General features: G+C 43.8%; 1 protein-coding gene across 2 annotated transcripts in view; it reads right to left on the bottom strand.

Moving 5' to 3' along the window:
* Positions 1–1,894: 1,894 nt before the first annotated feature.
* Positions 1,895–22,913, bottom strand: part of KIAA1958 (KIAA1958 ortholog) — a 94,806-nt gene continuing 73,787 nt past the window's right edge. The window contains exons 4-5 of one of the 2 annotated variants that reach the window (XM_075280432.1): positions 21,097–21,729; positions 1,895–2,211 (exon numbers count right to left, since the gene is read on the bottom strand). In XM_075280432.1, the coding sequence (XP_075136533.1) occupies positions 2,194–2,211; positions 21,097–21,729 (651 nt within the window). In that variant the 3' untranslated portion in view covers positions 1,895–2,193. Of the gene's footprint in view, positions 2,212–20,105; positions 21,730–22,913 lie in introns of those variants that run through there. The other variant, XM_075280431.1, reaches the window with a different exon arrangement.

Here is a 22,913-nt window from a genome sequence, read left to right as displayed (position 1 = left end):
AGCCTTGTATCAGCAGAGTTTTTGGCCCTTAGGGTAAGTTGAGCCTTGTACCAGCAGAGTTTTAGGCTCTTGAGGTGAGTAGAGCTTTGTAGAAGCAGAGTTTTAGGCCTTTGAGGTGTGTTGAGCCTTGTACCAGCAGAGTTTTAGGCCCTTGAGGTGAGTTGAGCCTTGTAGGAGCAAAGTTTTAGGCTCTTGAGGTGATTTGAGCCTTGTACAAGCAGAGTATTAGGCCCTTCAGGTGAGTTGAGCCTTGTAGGAGCAGCGTTTTAGGCTCTTGAGGTGAGATGAGCCTTGAACCAGCAGAGTATTAGGCCCTTGAGGTGAGTTGAGCCTAGTAGGAGCAGAATATTAGGCTCTTGAGGTGAGTTGAGCCTAGTAGAAGCAGAGTTTTTGGCCCTTGGGGTGAGTTGAGTCTTGGAGTGGCAGCATATTAGGCTCTTGGGACGAATTGAGGATTGTAGGAGCATAATATTTTGCTCCTAAGGGATGAATTGAGCCTTTTAGGAGCATAATATTAGGCCCTTGAGGTGAGCCTTAATGGTATGGTTTGAAATGTCGTTTTTCAACAGTGATGGTGGTGGAGGAGGAGGATGAACTTGTGAGCTGGAACAGAAACATGGAACTGTATCTTGTCAATATCACTGAGGAAGGGACATGCTGGTTGCGAGTCCACACCCACTAAATTGCCAAGAGAGGCAGACTCTTGGGTAGGAACACGCCTGGAGGTAGTGACTGACTGGCTGGTGGAAATACCGCTGGAAGGAATATCCCCTAGCCATTGTAACACCTGTTCCTGGTGCTCGGGCCTCGTCAGCGTTGTACCCCGCACCCTGCTTGACGTTGCCATCAAGCCAGGGATTGTGGATGAGCGCAATGCAGGCTGCCCCTCACTGGATCCGCAGTAGCTTGACCGCGGCCTGGGCTCCCAGCTGGATTTCCACGCCCCCGTCCTTGTCCCCATTGCGCTAGCCTTACGCATTTCGAGATGTATACAAGCGTACTGTTGCAAGTATACATGGACGGTATATATTTAGAGACAGTGGTGTAACTACCGGGGTAGAGACAGCCGCTACCCCTGCAGCTTTTTTTTCCTTAATAGGCCGTTACCAGTTGGAGTTACTCCAGCTGGTAACGGGCCCTAGGGCCGGCGTTAGGAAGGTAGGGGGGGCAAACTGGGCAATTGCCCAGGGGCCCCATACTTTCCCTACCATAAGGACAAGATCGTCAGCAGACAAATCACTTGCAGATGCAGAGGCTGCCAATCCCTTCTTGTAAAATTTCCCTGCACTGAGCAGCTTCCTGTGCCGCCCCTCCCCATCCTCAGCATCGGAGTGTGAGGGGAGAAGTTGATGTAGCTGCTCTCTTCACTGCCAGACAGAGCTGCACAGAAGTTTCCTCCATGTCCTGGGCACCCAGCCATTCAGCCATATGTAAATATATTCTTGGGTCAAATATGTATAGATGTGTTTACATTATGCGTTTTATATACTGTGTGAGTCCTGTATGTGTGTAGATCGGTGTGTATATAAGTTGTATATGAATGTATGTGTGTGAATAGATGTGTATATGTGTAGGTATATACAGCATACCAATGTCTGTCTATCTGTATTTGCTTTGATTGAGTACTATTTGCTCATCCCTAATAAAGACCGAACATTTTCTTATACACTGTACATTTTCCTATTACTTCATTGTGGATCTTCATTATGGATTTATTAGGGTAGGTTTATGGGGATACCATAGTATTAGAGTAGAGCACAGAATTGGATATTGGTTTCATCTCATTATTCTGTTGGTTATTTGGCTACCACAATAGCATAAGTTGGCTTACCTTCTTACCAGTTGGCTTACCTTCTTCCCAAAGTATATCCTGGTGCCATCACTGTCTCAGGTAAGCAACACACATGGATCCAGCTGCCATGGGAAATGCAAATGTGATTCATCAGACCAGGCCTTCTTCTTCAATGTACAATTGCGATGCTCACAGGCCCGTTGTAGGTGCTTTCAGCAGTGAACAGTGGCTGGCATGGACTGAGGCCACACAGCGCTATATGTTGCAAACTTGGTACAATCATCTTTAGCTGCATACTTCATATAGTTCAAGAAACTTTAGCTTCTCCTCACACACAATGCCAGTTATACTGAGATCCATTCCTGCAGGCTGTGCAATACTCATGTTCATTTTTGTTGCTTCTATAGCACCAACATATTCTGCAATATTTTACAAAAATTGGTGGAAATTAATGAATAAAACCCTCTGTCCTTGTTGCCCATAACAACCAATTACAGTGCTACTTTTGTTTCTTATAGTGCTCTTTAAAAATGAAATCTGTGCTACGATTGGTTACTTTTAGTAACCGTTTTTATATTTAGACAATTCACAGATGGTGATAAATCCGTTCAGTCATCCGAAGGACTTTACAGAATGCACATGGCAGGAACAAAGAAGAAATAATGTAATCCTAAAACTTAGCTTTTAAGAAATAAATACTAATATAAAGTATAGATTTCTTTTCATACTCCGTGTCATGGCTGTGAAAACAGGTAAGGACTCGTCCCTAAAATTTTCTCTATCTCAAGTAGTCAGAACTACTCCATCTAGGACGTTGATCCAAAACCTGAATGAGAGAATAGTTTGAATGAGTCAATATTGGATATTAATTTAAACCGGAATATGTAGAAATGCCTATTAGGCTGGGGCTCCACATTGTGAGAACACAAGCGATTTGGCTGTGGCAAAAACGCTGCATATTTTACATTACCTGCAAAATGCCTTGCCAAATGTGCGTCACATTATAACACATGTACACCAGAAAACTGGCATAGATATGTTAATACTTTCCCCAATGTACCATATTTTTCGGACTATAAGACGCACCTAGGTTTTAAGGAGGAAAATAGAGAAAAAATTTTGAAGCAAAAAAATGGTAAAATATTTAATATATAGGAGTTGTAGTTTTGCAACAGTTGCAGGGCCACATTGACAGGTGACCCTGCAGCTGTACGGAGATCCATAGAGCGGTTTTTTTGTGGGGCCAGATGTACTTTTTAGTTATATCATTTTGGGGAATGTCTATTGCTTAGATCACCTTGTATTTAAATCAGAGGCAAAACACGGCGGTTTGAAAACTATTAGTAGACCGGGCATTTTCGGACACAGGGATTCCTAATGTGTATGTGTTTCACAGTAATTTTCTACTTTTATAAGTATTCTAGGGAAAGGAGTGATTTAGAAGTTTGATTTTTTTGTAAAGCTTTTTTTTTTTCTTCACCATTTTATTGCCCTTTCCCCCTAGGTGGCTTAAACCTGCAATCATTTGATTGCAAGTCCCATAGACGGCAATAGAAGTGTATTGCCATCTATGGGAGATTCTGTACATTACTATTACGGCTGGTCATAGACCAACCGCAATAGTGATATAGCAGTAACAGGCCTGGGAGCCTTCAGTTGGCTCCCGGCTGTCACCAGAACAGGTTCGCTCCTGCGACCTCGCCGCACAGGAGCCGGCTTGCAACTTTAAAGGTATGGGGCCCGTAGGGATCGGCCCCCGGGGGGGGATTCTACACCTTGGGGGGAAGGGGGGGTTAAGTTTTAATGCCCGCAATTAAAATGCATTCTAATTGCGGGCATTAGCTTTGGGCCTCCACGTATAGCGGAGACCCAGTTGCTATGGCGACCATTCTGCAGCAGAGTGGCCACCATTATTCTTACAGACCCTGCATCCCGGCAATAGAACGGCGGATGCTGGGAAGGGGGTTTTAGATGCCGGCACAGGTGCTGGGGCCTGCAGCATTGCCACGCTCCTGTCGCTGCAGGCATCTGCCGTTCTATTGCCGGGATGCCAGGTCCACATTCGGACTATAAGATGGTATTTAAAAAAGGACCATGTAGTTTCTCTCACCAGTCACTTTTAGACTCGGGCCCCAAATGGTGTAAACACTGTGGTTTGGCCGCAGCAGAAACGCTGCAGCAAAAACTGCAGTGTTGTACAGTCACTGCAAGGTGAATGGGATTATAGCAAACCCTTTCCACACTTTGTGGAAAAATACGCTCAGTAGAGTACACAACGATTTCCAAAACTGTTTTGGACATCGCAGCATGTCAGTTATACCTATGGAAACGCTGGTGATTTTACAATTGGTATATTGCAGCAGAAAGTCCACAGAGGAATCCTTTGTGGACTTTCTGTGAAAAGTGCTGTAGGGAAAAACCACAATGCGTTGGGGCCTAAGCCTTAGGCAGAAGCTGTGAATACCCTGCAGCAAAAAATGAGTTTTACATTACCTGTAAAGTGGATAGAATTCTGCAGCGGAAACACTATGATTTCAAAAACCGTTGTGTTTTTGTAACTGGCAGCATGTCAGTTATACTACAGAAACGCTGGTGCCTTCTCTATAAGTATAATACGGACAAAAAGTGTGCAGGGGTAAAGTCGGAAGACTTTCAGTGAAAAGCACTGCAGAAAAAAACGCAATGTGTTTCTGACACAGTCTTTTCCGCAGTGCTTTTTGGCTGTGGCTCAATACATGGGGCCTTAGGCTAAAGCTGAAAATGAATACTTGAAGTCAACAAAACTTTTAAGGATTTTAACCACTTCAGTACCAGACCAATTTGTGGTCCAGGACCATTGAGGTCTGTAAAATTTTTCTCATATGTCTCAGTCAACTAATTTTTGCATCTTTTTTCGGGGACACATACGGCTTTATTTTTATGTTATTTTTATTTTCAAATGTGTTTTAATTTTTTTTATATCCGGGAAAATATAAACAAAATAGGAGGGAAATTGTGTCTGGTTTTCAATTTATTATTATTATTTTTATTTAATAACACAAAGTGTCACTGAAAAACTTTAGAATATAGTTTTTCCTCTCTTTACGGTAATTTTTATTTTGTATGGTGTCGTCGGGGGTGGGGCTATAACCTTTAATAACAGCGTTTTATTAGCGTATTATTTATTTATTTTTATTATTATTTTATTTACATTTTTAAAAAACTTTTTTATTATATTTTTATTTTTTTTCCAGATTGTGTCCCCATATGGTGATAAGAGACCTTTGGGGACATCTGATCACTTTTTTTTGTACTGGAGGCTGATTTATCCTATAACTGGGGCTGGTACATTTAACTCCAGTTGCAGGAGAAATCCAGCCTCCTGCACACCGTATATACAGCTTACTGAGCTGATCTGGGGTCCTGTAGGACCCAGCAGTTTTTTCAAGACTCTGCTCCCGGCGGATCACGTGTCCGCCGGGTCAGAGGGCAGCTGAATTATGGCAGCGTCCATAGCTGTGTATACAGCGCTCATTGAGCGCTGTATACACAGCGATCGAGATAGCAGGGAAGGGAATAAATCTTCCCTGCTATCTCTCTGGAAGCTCCGGCTGAAGTTACAGCCGGCTCCCATTGAAATCAGCTGCACGATCTCCGTGCAGCTGCTGTGTTCTGACTGGACGTACAGGTACGTCCTGTCAGAACAAGGCAACCACTTCCCGGATGTACACTCACCGGCCACTTTATTAGGTACACCTGTCCAACTGCTCGTTAACACTTAATTTCTAATCAGCCAATCACATGGCGGCAACTCAGTGCATTTAGGCATGTAGACATGGTCAAGACAATCTCCTGCAGTTCAAACCGAGCATCAGTATGGGGAAGAAAGGTGATTTGAGTGCCTTTGAACGTGGCATGGTTGTTGGTGCCAGAAGGGCTAGTCTGAGTATTTCAGAAACTGCTGATCTACTGGGATTTTCACGCACAACCATATCTAGGGTTTACAGAGAATGGTCCGAAAAAGAAAAAACATCCAGTGAGCGGCAGTTCTGTGGGCGGAAATGCGTTGTTGATGCCAGAGGTCAGAGGAGAATGGCCAGACTGGTTCGAGCTGATAGAAAGGCAACAGTGACTCAAATAGCCACCCGTTACAACCAAGGTAGCCAGAAGAGCATCTCTGAACGCACAGTACATCGAACTTTGAGGCAGATGGGCTACAGCAGCAGAAGACCACACTGGGTGCCACTCCTTTCAGCTAAGAACAGGAAACTGAGGCTACAATTTGCACAAGCTCATCGAAATTGGACAATTGAAGATTGGAAAAACGTTGCCCTGGTCTGATGAGTCTCGATTTCTGCTGCGACATTCGGATGGTAGGGTCAGAATTTGGCGTCAACAACATGAAAGCATGGATCCATCCTGCCTTGTATCAACGGTTCAGGCTGGTGGTGGTGGTGTCATGGTGTGGGGAATATTTTCTTGGCACTCTTTGGGCCCCTTGGTACCAATTGAGCATCGTTGAAACGCCAAAGCCTACCTGAGTATTGTTGCTGACCATGTCCATCCCTTTATGACCACAATGTACCCAACATCTGATGGCTACTTTCAGCAGGATAATGCGCCATGTCATAAAGCTGGAATCATCTCAGACTGGTTTCTTGAACATGACAATGAGTTCACTGTACTCCAATGGCCTCCACAGTCACCAGATCTCAATCCAATAGAGCATCTTTGGGATGTGGTGGAACGGGAGATTCGCATCATGGATGTGCAGCCGACAAATCTGCGGCAACTGTGTGATGCCATCATGTCAATATGGACCAAAATCTCTGAGGAATGCTTCCAGCACCTTGTTGAATCTATGCCACGAAGAATTGAGGCAGTTCTGAAGGCAAAAGGGGGTCCAACCCGTTACTAGCATGGTGTACCTAATAAAGTGGCCGGTGAGTGTATATAGTCTATGGGCGGACCGGAAGTGGTTAAAAGAGGAGAGCGGCTAATCCAAGGCCGGCGTCAGCACCCAGCAAACCTGGGCAAGTGCCAGGGCCCCAACCTCCTGAGGCCCACTGGGGTGCCGGGTGCTGACCCATACCTCCCAACTTTTGAAGAACCGAAAGAGGGACAAAATGTGCGGTGCGCGTATCGCGCCGCTGCAAATTTAGCCCCGCCCACTTTTGTGTTGACTCCGCCCATTCTCATTAATTTTTCATGTTCCCGAACATAGTCAAATCAAATCAAATCAAATCAAAAAATGCTTTATTGGCACGTCCGAATAGGTATTTGGCATTGCCAAAGCTAGTAAAGTGGGTGGGTGGGGGGGGGAGTTGGGTTGGGTGGGTGGTGGGTGGGTGGTGGGTATGGGGGGGGGGGTTCGGTTATAACAGTCCATGGAGTCTCATCTTCCTCTTAGTTGGTGACTGCTATATGGGGAGGTGGGGGTGGGGTGGGGCGGGTGTATTGGGATAAATATAACAGTCCGTGGAGTCTCATCTTCCTCTTCGTTGGTGACCGCTATATGGGGTGGTGGGGGTGGGGCGGGTGTATTGGGATAAATATAACAGTCCGTGAAGTCTCATCTTCCTCTGGTTTGGTGACAGCTGGACACGTATTGGGCAGCGATCTCCACAGTGGCTTCTTCTTCTCCCAGTAGGATGTAGAGTTTCCTCTTCTCGTCTGCAGATATGAAGTCTGGGATGTGGGCAGAGAGTCTTTGGTAGTAGACGGCCCTCATATCTGAGTATTTGGTGCAGTGTAGCAGGAAGTGGGTCTCGTCTTCTAGGGCCCCCTGGTCACAGTGCTGGCACAGTCTCTTCTCCCGTGGCTTGTACGTCTGTCTGTATCGCCCCGTCTCTATCTCTAGGTTGTGGGCGCTCAGTCTGTATCGGCTCAGGGTCTGTCTGTGCTTGGGGTGGCGTATTCTCTCCAGGTAGGTGGCCATGGTGTAGTCCCTTTGTAGGGATTGGTACACGGTGAGTTTCTTGGAGTTATTTATTTCGTTTCTCCATTCTTCAATGTACCGCTCTCTGTTTGCCTCTGTGGTCGCCTTTATTTCGGCCTTGGTTATCATCTGTTGGAGTTTTTGGTTTGGTGGTTGGCTGCTGTTTGGTTGTTGAATGTCTGGTTTGCTCAGGTGGCTTAGCCATGCTTGGTGGTGGTAGGAGTCAGGCTTGCTCCCCTGGATGTGTGCCTGGAAAGCTAGCGCCCTCTTCTGTATGGTGAGCCATAGGGGGAGTCTGCCTAGCTCTGCCCTGCAGGCTATGTTGGTGGTGTTGCGATGGACATGTAGCAGGTATTTGCAGAACTCCAGGTGGAAGTTCTCTGTTGGGCTGGAATCCCACCTTGACTGGTCTGGGTAGGTGGCTGGGCCCCAAACCTCACTGCCATAGAGAAGGATCGGGGAGATGACAGCGTCAAATATCTTCATCCAGACCCTCACCGGTGGTTTGAGGTGGTACAGTTGTCTTCTGATGGCGTAGAAGGTTCTGCAGGCTTTTGCTTTCAGGGTTTCTATTGCTGCTTTGAAGCTTCCTGATTGGCTGAGCTCCAGCCCCAGGTAGGTGTAGCTGTTGGTTTTCTCCAGTGTGGAGCCGTTCAGTGTGAATTGTGAGGTGGTGGAGGCTTTATTGTGGCCCTTCTTCTGGAATACCATGACTTTGGTCTTCTTCTGGTTGATGGGTAGGGCCCATGTGGTGCTGAATTTTTCCAGCACTGACAGGCTTTCTTGGAGGTCTTTCTCGGTGGGGGCCAGGAGTAGGAAGTCATCGGCGTATAGCAGGAACTTCACCTCTCGATTGTTCAGGGTGAGGCCTGGGGTTGGTGAGGCCTCCAGGGCTGTAGCCAGTTCATTGATATAGATGTTGAAGAGCGTTGGGCTCAGTATAATCCTCCTACAGTCACCTGTAAATTATATGTCCCCCCTCTATCTCTCCCCCCCGTTTCATATACACCCTTCATCTGCCCCCAGTTTCATGCTCCCCCTCCATCTCTGCCCCCAGTTTAATGTCCTCTCCATCTCTGTCCCCAGATTCATGTCCCTCCCATTTCTGCCCACAGTTTCATGTCCCCCATCTCTACCCCCGGATTCAAGTCCCCTCCATCTCTGCCCCCAGATTCATGTCCCCACATATCTGTCCCCAGATTCATGTCCCCCCTCCATCTCTGCCCCCAGATTCATGTCCCCGCATCTCTACCCCCGGATTCATGTCCCCTCCATCTCTGCCCCCAGATTCATGTCCCCACATCTCTGCCCCCAAATTCATGTCCCCCCATCTCTGCCCCAGATTCATGTCCCCTCCATCTCTGCCCCCAGATTCATGTCCCCCCATCTCTGGCCCCAGATTCATGTCCCCCCATCTCTGCCCCCAGATTTATGTCCTCTCCATCTCTGCCCCCAGATTCATGTCCCCACATCTCTGCCCCCAGTGTCATGCCATCCTGTCCATCTGCCCCCAGTTTCACGTTCCACCTCAGTGTACACATTAAACTTACCTTCTCCTCGCTCCCCCACCACTCTCTCCGCGCCTCTTTCTCTCGCACACATTTGTAGGCGTGATGTTACGTCATCATATCGCATCTACACAGCCAGTAGCTGGGAGTGCAGCGGCGAAGCAAGGAGCTGAGCTGTGACAGCTCCTTGCTTTAGCCGCGTACGTGTTCAACTCAGATCTGCGTCCTCTGGACGCAGATCTGAGTTGAAATCGGGACATACCTCCCTCCAACCGGGACCGCAGGACACGTCACCGAAATCGTGAATGTCCCACGCAAATCGTGATGGTTGGGAGGTATGGCTGACCTGTGTGAGGTGCTAAGGGACAGGACTCCATCCTGTGGTAGATGTGAATGGATTAAAGGACTGTCGTGTGGGTGGAGCTACTCGGGATGGTACAGAACAGTGTAATGTTACACAGGAAGATGAATCTGCTGGGAACAGACTGATGGAAGGTAAGGAGGAGAGCAGAGAACATGTGTGAGCAAGAGGGGGGGGCATGAATCAGGCTGTGTGTGAGCAAGAGGGGGGAATGGGGGGGAGGTTAGGCTCCGGGGGGATGGGCGCTTTGAACATATAATACTGTGTGAGGGTCAACGGTGAACACATAATACTGTTTATGGGCCACTATGGAGCACATAATACTGTTTGTGAGCCACTGTGTCGCAAATAATACTGCTTGGGGGCCACTATGGAGCATATACTACTGTTTGGGAGCCACTATGGAGCATATACTACTGTTTGGGAGCCACTATGGAGCATATAATACTGTTTGGGGGCCACTATGGAGCATATAATACTGTTTGGGGGACACTATGGAGCATATAATACTGTTTGGGGGACACTATGGAGCATATAATACTGTATGGGGGACACTATGGAGCTCGAAATACTGTCCCAGTATTGTTTACATGCCAGGGGCTGCACTGCTCACTCACCGTATTCTTGATAACAGTTGTGGGTATGAAAGCTTTATCCCTTTCAAGTATCAGAGCTATCGCTTCAGCGCCCGTAACCGCCGCTAGCAAGAACCCTCAAGACTTTAGTTACGCCAATGGCGGTTGCCCTGGGCCAACCCAGGCGCCACCATTAATATATGTTACTTTTAACTAGATCATGTCTGCAAACACCGATCTAGTTAAAATGTTTCCTGCAACTTGCCAGTCTTGTAAACTGCAAGCCACATGAGCCCTGTAGTTTACAAGACAATGAGAAGGCAGACAGACATCTGCTTCTCAGCACAGGCACACAATGACATCATAGCATCGCACCGCCTGTGCTGATACAGACATCCTGCACTTGGACGTAAAGGAGGGGGTGGATCCATTCATCAGGATCGCAGGTAGGTGAGTATAACTTTTTTTTTTAGCTTAGTTGTGGGTATTTTAATGGTATAAGGGGTTGTTTGGAGGGGGAAATTATAACAATAAGGGGGGGGGGGGCATTATGAACATATGGGGGTCATTTATATAAAGGTTATTAGGGGACATTATGAATACAAGGGGGAAGTTATTTATATTAGGAGGCATTATGAACATAAGGGGGTGGTAATTGATATAAGAGGTCACTAGGGGTGCAGTATTTATGTCAGGGGCATACTATGAGGGGGCAATTTAATGAAGATGGCACTTGGACTTTACTAAGACTAAGGCCTCACATAGTGAGCTGTAACAAAATAGCGCTGCAGGAAAAACCGTGGCAGTAATGCATTGTTTTTTTCCCACAGCGCTTTTCACTTTCTCCTTCCATTATACCTATAGGGAAACCACCAGTATTTTTGTAGGTATAATTGATACGCTGCAATTTCCAAAACCCCAAGCGTGTCCACTGCACATATTTTTCCACAATGTGTGGATGGGATTTGCAAGAATCCTATTCACTTTGCAGGAACTGTATAATTCGGGTTTTCCCGTGGTGTTTTCGTCACATAAGGTCCCATCCCCACTTTGCTATAAAATAAGATACACGCTGTAATTTACAAAGCAGTCTCAGTTTTGGACATGGATAGCATAACTATGGAAATGCCGGCGGTTTAGATATAATTGAAGTGAAATCTCCGTTATCAATAAAGCTGCTCTATTTATTATATCCTCGTTCCTTTATTGCGACATTGAGGTGTGCGCCCCCTGGGTTTAATCAACAGTGGAAACCATTTCTACTAACCTACATGCATTTATACGACCTGGTCAGAATTGACGGTCAGATATCCAATGAGTAGGTACCCTGGCCGAAGGCCTTGTGAACTTTCTATCCATTGCTTTCCCTGTAATAGGAAGAATGGCACCCTAATTACCTGAGGATCTATTAGGGGATCCATTTCAAAATTGTGCGAGTGGTTTCATTAACAGGAAGCGCATCCTCTGCGTTTTTTCTCCTCGAAGCACAACGACCGTGTCATATAGTTATAGTCTTGTCACATAGACATGTATAGGACGAGGCTGTAGTTGCATTACATGGCCACTATGAGATGTATGACACTATGTAAACAGAGAAGGGGTCACGGCGTTTACACAGATACCATGATTCACTCAAACAGCTGAATCTTCCCTCATTCTGACTCCCATTGAAAACAATTAATGCAGGACGCTGAAAAAAAAAAGTATCCCACTGGATCTTACTGTGGATGTTGCAGCTGATTTGGAGGCTGCGGCTTGAGACTCCCCACTGGTTAGACCTATTTATTTTGCCTAGTCAGCCGTGCAAGCCACAAGAGTGTGCAGATCCCTGTATCCACCACTGTGAACCAGGGGGCAGAAAATAAAGAGGAATCTGGGCAGTTGTCTGCCTAAAATTCTTCTTTACTTTCTGATGTCTGAACAGGTTGTACACTGCATGGCCAAAAAAAAAGTCACGAGTTAATATTTAGTTGGGCCACCATGAGCACAAATTACAGCACGCATCCGTCTCAGCATGGAGTCTATAATGTTCTGTAGTGTAGACTCAGGGATTTTTATCCAATTCTCGAGTATCAGGGAGCCCAGGTTACGCAGATTCGTTGGGGGTGGTGAGTGACAGTGCAGGTTCCTTTCCAGCACATTCCAGTGTTTCGTGTGCTTCTCGTCGCACCCGGTCACGACCATCACTCTGGAACAATGTGAAACGTGATTCATCTGACCACATGACCTTTCTCCACTGCTCCAGGGTCCAATCCTTGTGGTCTCTTGCAAATGACAGGCGCCGACGTCTGTTGGTCTCTGTCACCAATGGCTTTCTTGTGGTGACACAACTGTTGAGACCCATTCCTTTGAGTTCTCGTCGCATTGTTCGCTCCGAAATGTGTCACTCCGTCGAGTTGAACATCTGTATGAGCTCAAAGGTGGTTTTCCGGCGGTTATTCTTCACCAGTCGCTTTAGGGACCTACGACCTCGAGTTTCAAGTATAGTCTTACGCCCACACTTTCCACGGTTGGAGGGGGGTTCTCCACCATCTCACCATGCTGATTTGATACGCTGAACAGTTCTCTGTCCGATACCAGTTACTTCGGCTATCTCCTTGGTCGATTTGTTGGCCTGATGCAATCCAATGACTTGCCCCTTCTTGAAGGCACTAACCTCTCTTCCTCTGGTAGCTCTTCCGTTGGTAGACATCGCTTCACACCTTTAATTATGATCTGCACTTGACAGGATATAGCTCAATTATATATATTCAAGAATATATGCAAATTCCTGTCATGAACAGTTCATAATTATATCACGGGTGGAACGCGACTTTTTTTTTTGGCCAGGCAGTGTATCTACTTGTATGGAATGGACTGTATTACACTCAAGTAGGTCTGCCTCAGCAAAAAAAAAAAAAAAAACCCGCCCAATCTTGGTTGTTCTTTTGTTTTTGTCTGTAATGCGCGTGGGTTGCTCCAACAAGGGGCCCACTGAGGCTCTTTCACCCAAGGGCCCACACAAACCTGGAGCCGGCCCTGGGCTAATCAATACCTTGTCCTACTGGAGACAGAGAAGAGCAGGCTTCCATTCCTTCCAAATGTCTAGTAAACTGTCATAAAAGGAAGAAATGGACATGGCTTCCTTTTAAATGTACAGAGTTGTCCAAAAGTATTGGCACCCCTGCAATTCTGTCAGATAATACTCATTCTCTTCCAGAAAATGATTGCAATCACAAATTCTTTGGTATTATTATCTTCATTTAATTTGTCTTCAATGGAAAACCACAAAAACAATTGTCAAAAAGCGAAATTGGATATAATTCCACACCAAACATAAAAAGGGAGTGGAGAAAAGTATTGGCACTGTTTGAAAAATCATGTGATGCTTCTCTAATAGTGTAATAGTGTAATGTGTAATTAACAGCACCTGTCACTTACCTGAGGCACCTATCAGGTGGTGGCAATAACTAAATCACACTTGCAGCCAGTTGAAATGGATTCAAGTTGACTCAACCTTTGTCCTTGTGTGTACCACATTGAGCACAGAGAAAAGAAAGAAGACCAAAGAACTGTCTGAGGACTTGAGAAGCAAAATTGTGAGGAAGCATGAGCAATCTCAAGGCTACAAGTCCATCTCCAAAGACCTGAATGTTCCTGTGTCTACCGTGCGCAGTGTCATCAAGAAGTTTAAAGCCCATGGCACTGTGGCTAACCTCCCTAGATGTGGACGGAAAAGAAAAATTGACGAGAGATTTCAACGCAAGATTGTGCGAATGGTGGATAGAGAACCTCGACTAACATCCAAACAAGTTCAAGCTGCCCTGCAGTCCGAGGGTACAACAGTGTCAACCCATACTATCTGTCGGCGTCTGAATGAAAAGGGACTGTATGGTAGGATACCTAGGAAGACCCCACTTCTTACCCAGAGACATAAAAAAGCCAGGCTGGAGTTTGCCAAATTTTACCTTAAAAAAACCCAGAAACGTTTTGGAAGAATGTTCTCTGGTCAGATGAGACAAAAGTAGAGCATTTTGGGAAAACGCATCAACAGAGTATACAGGGGAAAAAAAGAGGCCTTCAAAGAAAAGAACACGGTCCCTATAGTCAAACATGGCAGAGGTTCCCTGATGTTTTGGGGTTGCTTTGCTGCCTCTGGCACTGGACTGCTTGACTGTGTGCATGGCATTAGGAAGTCTGAAGACTACCAACAAATTTTGCAGCATAATGTAGGGCCCAGTGTGAGAAAGCTGGGTCTCCCTCAGAGGTCATGGGTCTTCCAGCAGGACAATGACCCAAAACACACTTCAAAAAGCACTAGAAAATGGTTTGAGAGAAAGCACTGGAGACTTCTAAAGTGGCCAGCATTGAGTCCAGACCTGAATCCCATAGAACACCTGTGGAGAGATTTCTTGATGGCAGTTTGGAGAAGGCACCCTTCAAATCTCAGGGACCTGGAGCAGTTTGCCAAAGAAGAATGGTCTAAAATTCCAGCAGAGCATTGTAAGAAACTCATTGATGGTTCCTGGAAGCGGTTGTGTGCAGTTATTGTGTCTAAAGGTTGTGCTACCAAGTATTAGGCTGAGGGCGCCAATACTTTTGTCTGGCCCATTTTTGGAGTTTTGTGTAAAATGATCAATGATTTGACTTTTTTTCATTCTCTTTTGTGTTTTTTCATTGCAAGCAAAATAAATGAAGATATTAATACCAAAGAGTTTGTGATTGCAATCATTTACTGGAGGAAACGGAGTATTATCTGACAGAATTCCAATACTTTTGGCCAACACTGTATGTGCCAAGCACCATATTGAATATCCTGTGCCACCTTTTTTGACCTGTGTGCAGAGCTGACTCATTTTCTACCTAGAAAAGTGCAAGATTATAAAAACGAACACAAGGTAGACATACTGCCACACAATGCACAAGCATTAATTAATAAATAACATGGCAATCTGTGTCAGAATCCAAATGCATATTGTTTAGGGAATCTCCCCAATCAATGGATCTTAAACCCTCCTGTTCCATAACAAATACATATGAAGAATAATATGACAAATCCACGATAAAGCCCCACACAGTGAGCTGTAGTTGGAAAAGAATGCAGCAGAAACACATTGTTTTTTCCCTGCAGCATTTTCTCAGAAAATCTGCATAATTTTCCTCTGCAGACTTGCTGCCTCTATTATACCTATACGGAAACTGACAGTGTTTCCATAGGTATAATTGACATGCTGCTATTTACAAAAATGCGGACTTTTTTTCTGCAATGTATAGCTGGCATTAGCCAGAAACCAATCCACTTTGCAGGCACTGTAATATGCAGCGGTTTTTTTTTAACCGTGTGCACGCAATGTGGGGTTCCAGCCTTAAAAGGTTTTTCCCATATCACAGTGGAAACAGTCTTTTGTCTTCCAAAAGCCATAAGTTCTTTATTTTTCCATTCATAGAGCCATATGAGGGCTTAAGTTTTGCAGGACAAATTATTCTTCATGATGTGTCAGAGTCTGGGGTTGCTAGGTGGGGTGGTGTAGACACAAAAGTCCAGTTTCTTTAGTCCAAAACAAAGGTAGAGTTTATTTTCACTCAAAAAGGCAGTGCAGCAACAAAAGGAAATAATACAAAAATAAATACCTGCCCGGCTAGGCTCTAACTAAACATAAGAATAGCTTACCTCACCTAGAATCACAGAAATCAAAAGCCAGTAGAATCATTCATATCACAGCTCCAAAAATATGACCTCTCTGTTGGCTCTACAGCCAAGCTCTGCCCCCAGTCTGCTGCTGGCTTAAGCTTTCCTTGATGAGTAGACTCTCTGGGGATATTCTGGCAATGACTCAGATGCAAAGTGTGGACTGAAGGGGGGTGGAATGACAGGTCCCACTACCAACCTACCTGCCATTCCTAAAAATCCAGCCCAGTAACCGAAACTCTGAAATAACCCTCAGCAGACAATAGTTATCTGCTGAGAAACGTTCTTTCTGGAGTTTTCTCATCTCCCCCACCTTAGTAGTCTGGGTGAGATGTACTCCCCCTCCATGATCTGACCAGCCATCGGCTTACAGATGCTACCATTTAATATTACATACGATGTACTAAGAAGCTGGAAAAAGAGTTTAAATAGGGTGGAATTAGACCCCTTTCCCACGGAGTAATGCGCCGCTCATTCTGACACGAAAACACGTGTCAGAGTGAGCGCTTCAAAACAGAATCCCATTGACTTCAATGGGTTCTGTTTAACGCGCGTAACACATTGAAATCAATGGGTTAAAAAGCCTCCCATTGATTTCAAAGTGTAGCGCGTGTAAGAACATTACATAAAAGCAGTTTTTCTTTCATTCTACCCCAATCTGAATTTTTTGCCAGTTTCCCAGGATATCGCATGAAATAAGAAACAAGGTACAATTGCCCAGCAAACATTAAGCCCTCATATGGCCGTGTGAATGGAAAGATAAAATGGTTTTGGACAACGGAGAGTAAGGGCTCATTCACACTACGTATACGGCAGCTTATTCTGAACGTAAAACACGTTCAGAATCAGCGGCGTATAAAGCAGTTCCATTCATTTCTATGGGAGCCGGCATACGAGCGCTCCCCATAGAAATGAATGGGCTGCTTCTTTCACTACGAGCACTCCCATTAAAGTGAATGGGAAGCGCTGCGTGTACAGCTCATGCCGATGGAAACTTGCAGATTTATTTGTGCATGTGCTGCTTTTCTTGCACATCAAGACCCCTTTCAGTGTTCTAGATCTGGGAATACTGGATCTAAAAACAGTCCAGTCAGTTTACCTGTCCAGTTGTATTAACGCAGAACGATTAAGTCCAGAGCACAGAGACAGCACAAATTTTATTAGCTTTAACATTGTATTTTTTTAAACCTTCAGCAGTGCGTGCAGATCCAGTGTACAATACATGGAAAACAGATTCTCCTCCAGACATGAGACAAAAGACAGATAACAGTTCACACCATAATATTATTATCAGGATATTTACACAAAACTGAGGCACTTCTTCTTTGTAACATTTCATTATTCTATACGGTTAAAGGGAATGAACCTAAGGCAACACCAATCCCCTTGCTACAGGAAAGGATTGGGGGGTAGAGGGTGAACTGCGGGAACTGACACCCACCAATGATGAACACAGGGGTGCCAAGTAACCATGCCATGGTGCCATGTAACTAAGAGCTGTAATGGGCTTCACTTCAGTGGCCCCATAGACACGAATGATGTGACAGCACATGTATGTCACTACTGCTCCATTCAAAATGGAGAACTTAGGACCACCTATGATCTGTCACTTATCTCCTGCTCTGTGTGTTGTTCAAGGTACAATCCCTTTAAGTCCAACAGATAAATATCTTTCAGACTTTATAGTGAAAGTAAAGCTATAGTATCCACTAATGGAAAATGTTCCTATCTTCCTTTTAGTATATCACAGTGGGTAACAAAAGCAAAGAAAAAAAATATTGGAAAAAAAAAAGAAAATATAATTCATTTATAATTAAAGATCCAATGCTATTTCCAACTGTTGCTCTGCTTATATCTACTGTATACGAAGGTCCCACTCAGGAAATAAATAATCTGAACTGTGTCCTACAAGGGATCTTATATTGTGCTCTTACATATGGTAAGTTATACAAACTTCATTCCTGTAGATATTTCTAAAGAAGATGTCTTTCTGTTTTTATATTGAGTGATCAAAGATAGGACAATAGTAAGAATATGTGGAAGGTTTGTTGCAGAGACTTTCATTTTAAGTAACAGTCATTGACATTTTCCAGCAAATATGGGTTCTTGGGATCTCCAAACAATAGTACAACCCCTGGCAAAAATTCTGGAATCGCCAGTCCCTTAGGATGTTCCTTCAGTTGTATAATTTTGTAGAAAAAAAAAAAACCAGATCACAGACATGATAAATAACTAGAGGCATATCATATGGCAACTTTCTGGCTTTAAGAAACACTAAAAGAAATCCAGAAAAATAACTGTGGTAGCCAGTAACAGTTAGATTTTTAGAACAAGCACAGGGAATAAATTATGGAATCAGTCAATTCTAAGGAAAAAAAATTATGGACTCATGAAAAAAAATAAAATAACACTCCAACACATCACTAGGACTTTGTTGCTCCACCTCTGGCTTTTATAACTGCTTGCAGTCTCTGAGGCAATTACTTAATGAGTGATAAACAGTACTCTTCAAAAACGGGATTTACATACAGAAAACCTAAAAGAAAGCCATCACTAACCCCTAAACAGAAAAAAACAAGGTTACAATGGGCTAGGGAAAGACAATCGTGGACTGTGGATGAAAGTCATATTCAGTGATGAATCTGGAATCTACATTGGGCAAGGTGATTATAACAATGTCCAGCTCACCCACTTGTCATGTCAGAATTCATAATCCGGGATGCAAGGATACCGAAGGACTCACATCGGCAACTAGAACCAAAATACGAAGGAAACTCCAGCACTCTCCGGTTTGAAGTATAAAAAATGTTCAACTTTATTGCTTCATCTTAAAAACCCATCCATGCACATGAAGTACCCGCCACAGCTGACTTGGCGTATCACTGGTGGAAAAATAGCCTACGCGTTTCGGATTGAATCCTTCATCATGGCATCATGGATGAGTTTTTAAAATGAAGTAATAAAGTTGAACATTTTTTATACTTCAAACCGGAGAGTGCTGGAGTTTCCTTCGTATTGGGCAAGGTGATGATGCTGGAACTTTTGTTTGGTCCTTCCAAGGAGATTTATGCAGACACCTGTCTGAAGAAAACCTGCAAATTTCCACAGTCATTGATGATATGGGGCTGCATGTCAGGTAAAGGCACTGGGGAGATGGCTGTCATTAAATCTTCAATAAATGCACAGCTTTACATTGAGATTTTAGACACTTTTCTTATCCCATCTATTGAAAGGATTTTTCAAGATGATAATGCATCTTGCCATACAGCAAAAACTGTGAAAACATTCCTTGAAGAAAGACATATAAGGTCAATGTCATGGCCTGCAAACAGTCCGGATCTCAATCCAATTGAAAATCTGTTGTGGAACTTAGAGAAAATGGTCCATGATAAGGCTCCAACCTGCAAAGCTGATCTGGCAACAGCAATGAGAGAAGGCTGGAGCCAGATTGATGAAGAGTACTGTTTATCGCTCATGAAGTCAATGCCTAAGAGACTGCAAGCAGTTATAAAAGCCAGAGGTGGTGCAACAAAGTCCTAGTGATGTGTTGGAGTCTTATTTTGTTTGTTTTTCATGAGTCCATATTTTTTTCCTCAGAATTGAGGGATTCCATAATTTATTCCCTGTGCTTGTTCTAAAAATCTAACTGTTACTGGCTACCACAATTATTTTTCTAGATTTCTTTTAGTGTTTCTTAAAGCCAGAAAAGTTGCCATATGAAATGCCTCTAGTTTTTTTTATGGATGTGATCTGTTTTTTTTTTTTCTACAGAATTAAAACAACTGAAGGAACATCCTCAGGGGCTGGTGATTCCAGAATTTTTGCCAGTGGTTGTAGTAAGATTTTTTACGAACCTATATTAGAAATGTATTGCAGTAGGTTGCTGTGAAATACATTTTATCCATCCAGAAAACCCCTTTAAGAAATGTGTGTTGCCACATTATGTTACTGTAGGATCCCAGAAAATATCACACAAGAAGACAATTTGTAAGTGCTAGTTAAGTAAAAGTCTGGATAGTAACCTCTATGCAATGTGAATTAAAATGCATTAACAAATGATTATGTTCTTTGGGCTATAGTAAAGGCATGTTACATCTGCTGTCATCCAACTGCACATACAGTTGTGTATTGCCATTTATTCTCACAGTGGAGTGGTAGGCACGGCCCATAGACGGAAGGTTCACTAAAATTAATGGTCTAACAGGATGCCCATTAGGCATTACTTTAAATTATATTAGCACCCAACATTTATTCATTTTTACTTGTGGTACAATGAATATATGTGAAGTAAGAAATATGTCTTTTCATTAAATTGTAACTCAGAAAGTTGTGCTATTGAAATGTAATTTCCATCCTCTTATTTTGTAGTCTTCCTGTAGTCGGCTAAAAAGGCACTATTTTCAAAGTAACATGCTTGGGAAATGAACACTATGTTATGGCAATAACATAGGATCAGCCTCATGCACATGACCGTATGCTGTCCGCAATTTGTGGATAAGCTCGTACGCATTTACATTTCATAGTTCTTCAGTATGTCATTTGCATCTGTGGTGCACTGTCCACAAATATGGTTTGTAGTGTATCCACAGAATTCTGTATTTGCAGATCCACATCAAGGAAGGCTAGTACTGATGTGACCTACTAGTCCCAAACCTCTGAAATAGAGTCTGGACTATCATGTGACCTATTTTTCCCTGTGCTACTTAGCAACTGATCCACAATGGTGGCGAAGCTACAGTTGTACACCTACCTGTAGCATCTCTTCAACCTGCCCATGAGTTAATTTGCAATGTAAATGCGGCCAAGAGTAGGAAATGCTTCATAATTTGCGGTCCTTGTAAACGGCATCCATACATGGCCATGTGTATAGACGCACAAAAATGAACGGATCATTACTTTTATCTACAATTGCAGATAAAAACTATGGTAGTATGCATGAGGCCTAAATCTAATCCAAACAATAACACACAGTTTACAAAACCCCGATCATATATGACAAAATGTATGTCAGCCTCAAGGTCAATGACACCATCTTGACATGTTCCTTAGGATATCCTGCTGGTCAGCATTGTGCAAGTTATTTATTTAGTGTGTTGTGGAATTTTTAATAGTTGTTACCTGGAGCAAACTTTCGAAATGTCTGTGTAAAGGAAACAAACGTGTAATTGTCACATTGCTCTAACTTCACTCGCTTTGCCAGCTTTGGGACAATACCACGTAGAGATCTAAGCCCCATTCTCTGTTCCTCATACCAAACCTTTTCCATTCCACTGACCTCTTTTCGTGCAGTCAGATAAAACGGAGAGTTTGCTTCCATCTGAGATGGTGGACGATGACTGTACATGTACTTATACAGAAGACAGTAGGGACACCTTCTGTGTCCTTTTGAATGTTCATGGTAGATCTGTCCATAGCACATCTTATTAGGGTTTGCTTGTTTGTCTCTTTTAACGCTGTCTGTTCTCGCAAAGAAAGGTTGATGATTTCCATCCTTCAGCAATTCTATGTCACCATACATTAGATCTGCGTGCTCCTGCAAAGTTCTCATGTTTAGGAACTGGCTATTGTATTTTACCACTGAGGACAACAGAGGCACAGGCCCGTCATCACCTAGACACCCAATTCTCCACATTTCCTCTTCATCTGCTAAAGTGAAGTAGACAATATTGCGTGATCGGGAGCCAGACATTCCAGCTTTATTAAGCATTCTCAGTTTTTCCTTGAGTTTCTGTGAAGAGGAATTAAAGACACTGCTGGTGATAGAGAAGCCGGCTCCAGCATTCTTCAGAATGCGGTCTAAACCTCGGCGTATTGCATGCAGAGATGTAGCCAGAAAATCTGATCCGTCAGTTTTTTTCACAGTCACATAAAAATCTTCCAGAAGCTCATTCAACTTAACTGCAGGGACCTTAAACAAAGCAAGAACAAATGCTGTACTTATTAAAGATGATGATTCTTACAAAATTCTTATCATATTAATACTAAAACAGAAGACTGGGGCAGCAGCATACAAACCTCACAAGTGTATGGCTCATTGGCCAGGTACTGCACTCTACTGACTGTTAAAAATGGAATTATATTGGTTTGGTTGGATAGAAGGCAATGGATAAATCATGTACATAGAAAACTAAGGGTGACTACTGACATAGTGTGTACAGTCAAACAATACATGTGAAATGTGGGAACATAGAGAGTAGAAAGTATTCTTATTTTGAAATGGTGGCAATAGGCCCAAGCAAAACTGCACAATATAGGTTCTGCATTGGAATACCTTTATAACTAGAGATGAGCGAGTACAGTTCGGATCAGCCGATCCAAACAGCACGCTCGCATAGAAATGAATGGACGGGGCCACACGGTGGCTCAGTGGTTAGCACTGCAGCCTTGCAGCACTGGAGTCCTGGTGTTCAAATCCCGCCAAGGGCAAAAAAACATCTGCAAGGAGTTTGTATGTTCTTCCTGTGTTTGCATGGATTTCCATCCCATATTCCAAAAAAGACATACTGATAGGGAAAAATGTACATTGTGAGCTCTATGTGGGGCTCACAATCTACATTTAAAAAAAAAGAAATGAATGGACGTAGCCGGCACGTGGGGGGTTAAACGGCTGGCCGACGTCAAAGCGGAAGTACCAGGTGCATCCATTCTTTTCTATGGAGCATGCTGTTCGGATCGGCTGATCTGAACAGTACTCGCTCATCTCTATTTATAACCCTAAAAGTGGTATAGCCTTCCAAACCCCATAAAACTTTATTTTTTCCATTCACAGGGCCATATGAGGGCTTAATGTTTGCAGGATAAAATGTACTTCGTAATGATAACATTTAATATTTGTAGTTATTATTCCATAAAATGTACTGGGAAGGTAGAAAAAAAAAAATCAGAATGGACATAACTGCATTTCTGCAAATTTCTTACCCTTTGTTCACATCTGCGTTTGGTATTCCGTTCGGGGAGTCCACATGGGGATCCCCCGAACAGAATACCGAACGCAACTGCAAGTGGTGTGCAGTAAAAGCACACAGACCCCATAGACTATAATGAGGACCCCATTATAGTATATAGAGTCATGTGCTTTTACTGCACATCACT

The sequence above is a fragment of the Leptodactylus fuscus genome, chromosome 1 (assembly GCF_031893055.1).
Source record: "Leptodactylus fuscus isolate aLepFus1 chromosome 1, aLepFus1.hap2, whole genome shotgun sequence".
NCBI lineage: Eukaryota > Metazoa > Chordata > Amphibia > Anura > Leptodactylidae > Leptodactylus > Leptodactylus fuscus.
Note: the sequence above shows the minus strand (reverse complement) of the source record. Positions and strands in the feature narration are given on the sequence as shown.